Source organism: Balaenoptera borealis (genome assembly GCF_965194805.1).
Source record: "Balaenoptera borealis genome assembly, chromosome: 1".
Lineage (NCBI taxonomy): Eukaryota > Metazoa > Chordata > Mammalia > Artiodactyla > Balaenopteridae > Balaenoptera > Balaenoptera borealis.
The window spans coordinates 82,444,334-82,453,921 of record NC_138860.1 but is presented as its reverse complement, the minus strand read 5'-3'; the positions used below and the strand labels follow the sequence as shown (position 1 = coordinate 82,453,921).

The following is a 9,588-nucleotide window of genomic DNA, read 5'->3' as shown; positions in this document are numbered from 1 at the left end:
AGTATAGCTTTTTTGCCTGGTCATCTACCCATGATAGGAAAGTCTGCACCCCTCTCCTGCATCCAGACAGGGAGGCTTCGATACTCACTTTAGTGCAATGGAGTACCTACTGGTCCCTGACTCGCTGTTTCGAACCAGGTACCCAGCTTCTTTGCAGGGTTGTAGTCGACTCTCAGCCTCAGCACGGGTGATGGCACCATGATACCAACTGAAAAATGGGGCAGGGGGAGAAACCACGAGCATCAAGATACCAGTCCAGACAGGGCATCACTCCATAAAGCATTATTTGAAATGAACTTCTAGTGAAAGCTCAACAGCCTGGACTAGATCCTGCTTCCCATTCAAAATAGACAAAATGAGATTTGGGGAATCCTGGATCACAAAACCTATCAATCACCCAAGAGGGAGTTAACAGGGCTAGTGTCATTTTAAAAGTTTCCCCCTGTGCAGAGGAATGGGGTTTGAGATAAGGTTCTGGGGTGCAGTGCATTTTCTACGCTGCACAAATGCACTGGGCTTTGAAAATGGGTTTTCACTAATAAGTCCCACCCAGACAAGTATTCAGCACCAAAAAGAATCATGTAAAATGGGCCAGTGTGCCCCGACCAAGTTCCTGGCCATTGTGTGTTACACGTGTCTGTGGAGGAGACTCACGGCTGCTTCTCCAGTGGCAGGGCTGGGTCCACTCTTTCCCCCTCACTGTGGTCAGAGAGGGTTGGCTTCAGGATCTTCTGGGTCCAACTCTTCTGTCGGTGGTGTTGCCTCACTGTCTCCTCCTTGACGGAAGGTCGCTCAGAGCCTTCAAACTGAACTGGAAGGAAGGCTCCATTTAACATCAGAGGCCACTGAGGTGACCCATGTAAACTTCAAAGAAAAGACCTTGTCTGCCTCGTCTTAGGAAAGAAGCTTTTCCCCCTCTTTAATTTGAGCTAAAATACATTGCAAGGGACTTCTCTGGTGATGCAGTGGTTAAGAATCCACCTGCCAATGCAGAGGACACGGGTTGGAGCCCTGGTCCGGGAAGATCCCACATGCCGCGGAGCAACTAAGCCCGTGTGCCACAACTACTGAGCCTGCGCTCTAGAGCCTGCAAGCCACAACTACTGAGCCCTCGTGCCACAACTACTGGAGCCCACACGCCTAGAGCCCGTGCTCCGCAACAAGAGGAGTCATCGCAATGAGAAACCCGCGCACTGCCACGAAGAGTAGCCCCCACTCGCCGCAACTAGAGGAAGCCCGTGCGCAGCAACGAAGACCCAGCGTAACCAAAAATAAATAAATTAAAAAAAAAATACTGCAAGAGGCCCTGGGATAGCTGAGCTCCTGCTGTCTTTGATATCGGATCATCCTGTTAGCATCCACATGCAGCCACTTTTTCTGCAAGATATTTATTGATGTAGAACAGTTTTAGAATATGAGAGGAAACCACTTTAGTATATTTCAGCATGTTCTTTTTTTTTTAAAAAGATATTTTCAATGTGGACCATTTTTAAAGTCTTTATTGAATTTGTTACAATATTGTTTCTGTTTTATGTTTTGTTTTTTCTTGGCCACGAGGCATGTGGGAGCTTAGCTCCCCGACCAGGTAAGTCCCTTCGGCATGCACTTATAAAACACTCTTCGTTTTGGTATATTTAGAATAAAAGACTAAACAGAGTTACAGGTAATCACTCCCTGCAAGGGTGCATATCATTCTATGAAACCAAATGAAGTTTTCACTATGAAATAATAAAGAGAAAAATCAACTCAGAAATAGAAAGAAACTACTAATAGTGCCTTAAAGATGCTATGACATCTAGGTTGGATAGAAGATAAAGATATAAAATGAGCAGCATCTAGCACTGTAGCAGGTGCCCAGTAGAGATTTGTGGAAAACAATTCTAAAATAAAACAAAAACTGACTTGGGGGTGGGGGAGGGAAGGATCGGGCGTTTGGGATTAGCAGATACAAACTATTATATATAAGATAAACAACAAGGTCTTACTGTATAGCACAGGGAACTATATTCAATATCCTGTGATAAACCATAATGGAAAAGAATATGAAAAAGAATATATATATGTATAACTGAATCACTTTGCTGTACAGCAGAAATTAACACACTGTAAATCAACTATACTTCAATAAAATTATATTAAAAAACTAAAGCACACAAACAGAAAACCTGACTCAAATGTTTGCTATCAAACTAATTACCTTTTCTATTCACCCTTTACAATGACTATACTTTTTGTTTGTTTGGCTGTGTGGCTTGCAGGATCTTACTTAGTTAGTTCCCTGACCAGGGATCGAACCCGTGCCCCCTGCAGTGGAAACACAGCATCTTAACCACTGGACCACCAGGGAATTCCCTACACTGACTATACTTATAATCAAAAACATAGCTCTACTGTTAGAGGGAAAAGATATCCCTAACTTTTAAAATCAAAGGCAAAAGAAATTCGGTGGCCAGCTAAGAAGAAAAACTATGTCCTGGGAGAAGCAGGAGGGAGAATTACCTTTAATAACTATTGACAATCTACTTATCAACTTCCTCTTAAGTTATTAAAAAAAGTTCATACTTGAAGAATTGATTCCTTTAGGAGGATTTTCGAGAGGGAAAAAAAAGCTAGCTTCCTCCAGCTTTCCAACCACCTCTCCTGTAATCCATTTGATCCACTACTGGCATTTTATAAACAGGGATTTTAACAGGTTTGAAGAGGAGCACAAAGTAAGAGTTAGAAAAAGCTGATCTCAATTTGATAGCTTTGGTGGTGATTAGATAAGGTTTTTCAATAGTGACTTAAGGCATTTCTAAAACAGTCGCATACTGCCAAGATAAAGGAAAATAAAGATACCCAGAAGGATACAGGATACATGCAACATTAAGGGCTCGTCTTCAGTCCTGGTCTTCCAACCATAGCCAAATTCTCCTTTCCCCATATCATCAGATTTCTTGGGAAAAGAGACTTGCAGTTGAGGAACATAAAGAAAAGCGCCTTGGCTGCAAAGCCCCTGGCTGGCAGGGTTTTCCATCAGGGAAGCAGAAAGCAGGAGGGAGCGGGGGGCGCGGACCCAGCCCTCACCCGACAGCGCCCGCACGATCTGCTCCTTCTTCCACTCCCAGGGCTGCTCGTACTCGGCCGCGGGCCTCTCGTCGTCCTGGGGCAGCCGCGCCTTCCGCTCCAGCCCCTCGGCGCGCGGGCCGCCTTCGGCCGCCGGCTCGTAGGGCGTGTCGTACAGCTGCGGCGGCTTCCCCAGTAGCTCCTTGGAGCTCCGTCTCTTGGCCAGCGCCTCGGGCTTTGCGCCGTTCTCCCCTGGCTCACAGGGGCTGTCGAGCAGCTGAAGAGCCTTCACCAGGGGGTCTTTGGAACCTCGTCGTCTGATTTCTGAAAAACACACACCGTTCACAATACTTTTGAAGAAAAGGTGTCATGGAAGCCCTGTGATGAACCCAGTTACCGCTGCACCCCCGACCGACAGGTCTGTCTGGTTGAAGGTGACCTAGAACGCCTGGATTGTTCCTTACTGGGCTGATGGCTGCTCAGCTGGGGGAAGGGCCCTACAACTTCTTCCCGCCAGTCGCCTGAGCCAGATAATAGGATCAAGCCAGATAATAGGATCAAGTCCAACGATTAGGGGATCACAACCGAAGACAGGCGTCCAACGATTAGGGGATCACAACCGAAGACAGGCCTGCCTCTGGGGCCGCGTGCAGTTCGGAGAAGTGGCCTCAGGGCAACCTGCTCCACAACTCCCGGTCCCCCATCTCCTCTTGAGTGTGGTTCACCTTCAAAGTGTTTACATCTTGTTAGGAAGCTGTGATCAAAGTATGTTAATAAAAATTGAGTGTTTACTATATTCAAGCACTGGGCCACATACACTGAGGTAAGATATTTATGTGCGTTAGACAGAGTTCTTGACTTCTAGGCAGTTTCGACATAGTGACACATTCACAAATAATACTTAACAGGCTAACAACGACAGAATAAATAAAAGTAAAAGAGGAGTTGGGGGAAAAACAACAAAAATAATATCTCAAGAGCTAACATTTAGCCATAGTGTACTAAGCATTATGCATTTTTCTAAGTGCATTGTAATTTTCACAACCGCCCTATGAGATGGGTTCTATTGGTTCCCCATATTACAGAAGAGAAAACTGAAGCACAAAGAGTTTAAGGAAATTGCCCAAACCAGCAAGTGCAAAGCCTGGATTCAAAAGCAGGAAGTTGGGCTCTAGAAGCCATACTCTTAGCCACCACACTTGGATTGACTCCAAGTGGAAGAGAAATGGAAGATGCATTGACTTTGATAGAGAAGGTCATTTCCAGTGGAGGAAGCTGCATGAGTGAAGATATGGAGGTGGGAACCAGAAAGGGCTTGTTCCCATCAGGGGGAATCGAGAGAGAAGTTCAAAGGACAGAGGCCAGGAGAGGAGAGGGGTAGCGGGAGAAGAAGCTGGAAAAGTAGGCAGGACAGGCACCAAAGTGCAGAAGTTTTAAAAGCCAGAATTAAAAGTTTATATTGTGGAGAACGATTGCTAGTTTTTAAACAGGTAATAACAATTATATTTGTGATTTGCTGGAAGATAACTCCAACACGGTGTACAGGATAGAATAAAGGTACGGTCTGAACGGAGGCACAGAAATGGATGCAAAAAACCGGATGCAAATCAACCAACCACCAGCTAACCAGCCAGCCAGCCACAGTGAGAAGGAAGAAGCAGCGTCTGGGGACTGACCAGCGTGGGGCCCAGAGGCCTTGGCAGGTAGAGTCAGAGATGGCTACAGTCTCTGACAACCAGAGCTGGTGATATAGGCCAACAGAAGCATCATGCTGTGGTTCCTCTAAATGCCCATGAGGAAGCCTTCAATCTGTCCACCAGGTCACAGTGAAGGAGGACTTTCCCAACACAAACATCTCGCCATATCACTTAACACCCAATAAGTTCTCAAATGTCCACTTACAAAGTGCAAACTGCTCAGCATGGCATGGGACACCTTCTGTGGTCACATCACTGCCCCCCTCTCCAATTTCTTCTCTCAATACCACCCTATCCCTGAGCCCCTTAAAATCCAATTCTTTGTTCCAACCAAACGGAACTTCTGAAGTTCCCTGTACACTGCACTGTCTTATACCCACCAGTGTCCTGGTGATCTGCCAATCCTTTGGAGTCTAGCCTAGCATCTCCTCCTCTTTCCTGCCTACCTTCTCCTCCAATGCCCCATGTCCCCCAGGTGCCACCGCTTTGCCAACCCACTCTCACCTTGCATCTCTCTCAGTGTATGGATTTATTTGTTGATGTGTCTGTATTTCCAATTTGGTGGAGACTGCCAGGCCAGGGACCCCCATGTCTTGTTTGACTTTGTAGGAAACAGTTGTGCTAAATAATGGTTGGATGGATGGATGGGAGGAGAGAGGGAGGGGAAGGAGCTCTAGAACTTCTCCAGGCAGGTGACAATATGGATCTGGAGCTCGGCAGAGAGATGAAGGTCAGAGTACATGTCAAGGAGTTACTCACTAATGGATCATTGTTGGTATTGTGAGAATGAAAGCCATCACCAGAGAAAAGGAGGCTGATTGAAAAGGAAAGAGGATCAAAGGCAAAATCTGGGACTTCTTCAGTTAAGGGTGGATGGAAGAAGAGGTGCCACCGAAGAAGACGGAGAAGGAATGGTCAGGTAAGGATGAAGAGGATCAGGAGACTTACAGTGTCACAGAAATGAAGGAAAGTGAGACTTTCTACAGGTAACTGAAAATGGGCATGGTGACACTCTATAGAGAAGAATCACTGACTCCATAAGACTTCTATAACAAGGAAAGGATACATTCTAGGGAAAAGTTATTAAAATCAGGACACTAAATTCAAAGGGGCAGAATTTATTTGTAGGGTGAGGTTCTAATTCTGCTGGATAGGGCCCCTTACTGCAGCTGGCTCCAATCCTATAAAACTGCAGTTCTAGTGCATTAGAATCACCTGGGGGAGCTTTAACAAATATTCATGGCTGGGTCCCATCACCACAGGTCCTGACTGAATTGAGCTGGGGTACAGCCTGGGAGTCAGAGTTGTAAAAGCTCCCCCAGGTGATTCTAATGAGAAGCTAAGCGTGAGAAGCACTCCCACAACACCTGGGTCCCCACATTCCCCCTCCCAGTTCCTCCTGCCCTCCAGAGCTAATCTTATCATTGCTAGCCCCAGCCCAAGGAAAAGGGTTCTCCTACTATCAAAAACTTCCACATCCGAATGTGAGAGTTAGAAGGACTATTCCCCATCCCCAGGTCAGGAAGGTGCCTGGGGTTGTTTGAGGTCTCCTGCATCTCTGGTCCAAGCCTCTTGACTTTCAATCGACAGCCTTTTTTCTTCATTGCTTATTCTAGATGGAGTTATGGAAAACAAGAAACAAAAAACTCTCTCTGCTCTTGGTTCAACTAAGATAAGCCTGGAATTTATGAAAAAGAACTTTTCTACAGAACTAGGAAAGAGAAAACACAAAGGAGTTCAAAGGACGATTTTCGAATTTTAAAGTTTCTGATCAAAACCTAAGTCTACCCTCAGACTGGCATAGGCTGGGGAAACCTTTCCTAAGGTCCTTGCTTCAATTCTGTCCCAGTTGAACAAAATAGAAAAAGGCTTGATTCCAACCTTAAGATAGGAGTCCTGCTCACAGGAAATTTCAATGAGTTTGTGTTAAAATGATGTACAGTGATTAGAATCTTGAGTTCTTATTACACATGTATTTGGGTTTTTACTTTTGAGATGAGGCATTTGTATTCCTTCTATATCATTTTATTAATTTTTTTTTTGGCTGCACCGTGTGGCATATGGGATCTTCATTCCCCAACCAGGGATTGAACCTGTGCCCCCTGCAGTGGAAGTGCAGATTCTTAACCACTGGAACACCAGGGAAGTCCCAAATATATGATTGTTTCTTTTCTTTTTTTTGGCCACACCACGTGTCTTGTGGGATTTTAGGTTCCCGGACCAGGGATCGAACCCAGGCCCTCCGCAGTGAGAGCGCGGAGCCCTAACCACTGGACTGCCAGGGAATTCAGTATTCCTTCTATTTTAGATAGTCACTGCACACTTAGAGCTCTGGGAAAAACACTGGAAAGTATACAGCTGAGAATGTTCCTTCCCAGGATGATCCTGGGACTGGGCAAAATCTGCAGAGTATGATCATCTTTTTAAACAATGTTTAATTACGGGGAAAAAAAGGGCTTGAGCGCAGGGCCTATCTGCCCCTTCAAGGGGAGTAACCTTCCAGTCCCTTCCAGCACCTGGCTGCCCCCAACCTGAGGCGCCATAGAAACAGAAACAATTGCGGGGGCTGCAAGCCGACCCTTCCTGCAGGGAGAATAGCCCCTGACGTGCAGAGCTGGCTCCGAGAGGAAACGAGCCTGAGAAGGAGGAAATGGCTAGAGGAAGCTACGCCCTGGCTCTGCCGATAGAGGCCATTTACCACGGCAGACAACAGAATACAGCCAACGGGCTGCAGATAAACACCCATCTCACCAAGGGCTGAACTGAGGCCTGACCTGCACCAGTTCATATCTGCAACTGGTTGCCGTGAAACATAATATTGGCCGAAAATTTTCCCTTCTCAATTCCCAACTCTCACTGTACATAAGTATACCATTTATATTTATAAATTTATTTATTTTTGCTGTGTTGGGTCTTCGTTTCTGTGCGAGGGCTTTCTCTAGTTGTGGCAAGCAGGGGCCACTCTTCATCGCGATGCGCGGGCCTCTCACTATCGCGGCCTCTCTTGTTGCGGAGCACAGGCTCCAGACGCGCAGGCTCAGTAGTTGTGGCTCACGGGCCTAGCTGCTCCGCGGCACGTGGGATCTTCCCAGACCAGGGCTCGAACCCGTGTCCCCTGCATTGGCAGGCAGATTCTCAACCACTGCGCCACCAGGGAAGCCCCCATTTATATTTAAAAACATCAGCAGAAGACTGACTTTCTTTTGCTAAATTAATTCTAGTTAGCAATTAATATTCCCCTATACTTGTTCAGAATTCTCTTTGAAAATGGAATTCTCTCTCCAGAGTGTCTAAATAATTGTGATACTTTTCACATATGCAAGTACTAGGCGTGTTACACCTGCAGCTCAGTGGAGCCTCATCATAATGCAGCAAGAGATGTGTTAGCCCATTTTCACAGGTGAAAAAACTGAGGCTGTGTAGTAGTCAGCAGGGGAGCCATTCACTACTGGCTCCAGAGCCTATGCCTTCTCTATCATATCTTAGTTTATGCCTCAGAGATTTCATGTAGAATGCTAGTTACAATTTCTGTAATGTACCTTTTCCCTTAATCCATTTCATGTATTCAAAACATCAAACTTAGAGTCTCATAAGGCTCTATGTTTCTCTTAGAATCAGCAATAGGGATCTTTTACTGATGCTTAAAATTTTGATTTAAAATTAATATTTTCCTGTCGAACAAATCTAAATCTCTGAACAAAAGCAGATATAATTCAGAAGTCCTGAAACTTAAGTTTAACAAGCAAAATATAGGCAAAGTAAATAAATCAAAAAGTCTTCTATTTATATTTTTTCCATAATGGATAATTTTTTAAATGGAGACTGAAAAAATGAGGTTCTCCTTTAGATTTGACTATCTACACCAACCAATAAAACCATCAGGAGGCAAAAATAAAAATTTAAAAACAATCTGTGACTGGAGCTCGGTAACTAAAACCAAAGGGTGCTGGATGACCTGGTATCCCCACTCTCTAGCTGCATAATTTGGACAAGTTATTGAATCTTTCTGAACCTTGGTTTCCTCATCTGTAAAACAGAGCCTTCTAACACCCACTACACAGGGTGGTAGGATTTAGTGGGGTAATCTGGCAACTTGGCACCTAGTAGACGCTCGACTTGTGTGATATCAGCTGCAGAAGGAATTATCATGCTGAATGTTGGCTCATCTTAGGGAACTTCTAAAGACCCTCCCAATGCTAATGTTTTAATTTGGTGGCGAAAACTTATCCTACTAAATTAAGTAGAATGTTTCTGCTAATCATTTAGCTAAAATGTTCCTGCAAATCTAACAGAACAACAACGGGTTTAAACTAATATTGCCTTGTACTGATTGTCATATCTTTATTAACAATCCTGTGGAGAAATCTAAGTAAGCATTTATTCATAAATTTATAAATCCTTAGCTTTTAAAAGTTAAGAGCAAAGTTTTGGGCAGGAGGGAATCCAGGGAGCCTGGGTCCCACAGTTACTTGGCCATAGGAAAGTAATAAATGCCTCAATTTCTGTTCCTTCCTCTGTTCCCTGAGGCGGACGGTGATACTTATTCTCTTCTTCATGGCTAAGTGCTAAGTGACATATTTTCTGCTCTGTTAGGTCTGTTTGCCCCTTGGGTTGTGAGGTCCATACGGACATGGGTCCTGTGCATCTTGTTGCCTGGAGGCCCAGAGCCCAGCACAGGGCCTGGTGCATGGTAAAGAAATGCCTAGGAAATATTTGATGGTTGTTACAAAATACCATTGTGAACAATGTTCTATACATCCAAGATATTGTTGAAATCAGGCATGTTACTTCCACTTCACAGGTATTAAAAAGGCAGTACTGGGAATTCCCTGGTGGTCCAGTGGTT

General features: G+C 44.9%; 1 protein-coding gene across 2 annotated transcripts in view; it reads right to left on the bottom strand.

The window, feature by feature from the left end:
* SHE (Src homology 2 domain containing E) overlaps window positions 1-9,588 on the bottom strand; it is a 30,932-nt gene that overhangs the window by 14,939 nt on the left and 6,405 nt on the right. For both annotated transcript variants that reach the window (XM_082355401.1, XM_082355402.1), the window contains exons 3-5: window positions 3,067-3,369; window positions 655-811; window positions 89-208 (exon numbers count right to left, since the gene is read on the bottom strand). In XM_082355401.1, the coding sequence (XP_082211527.1) occupies window positions 89-208; window positions 655-811; window positions 3,067-3,369 (580 nt within the window). The remainder of the gene's footprint in view (window positions 1-88; window positions 209-654; window positions 812-3,066; window positions 3,370-9,588) is intronic.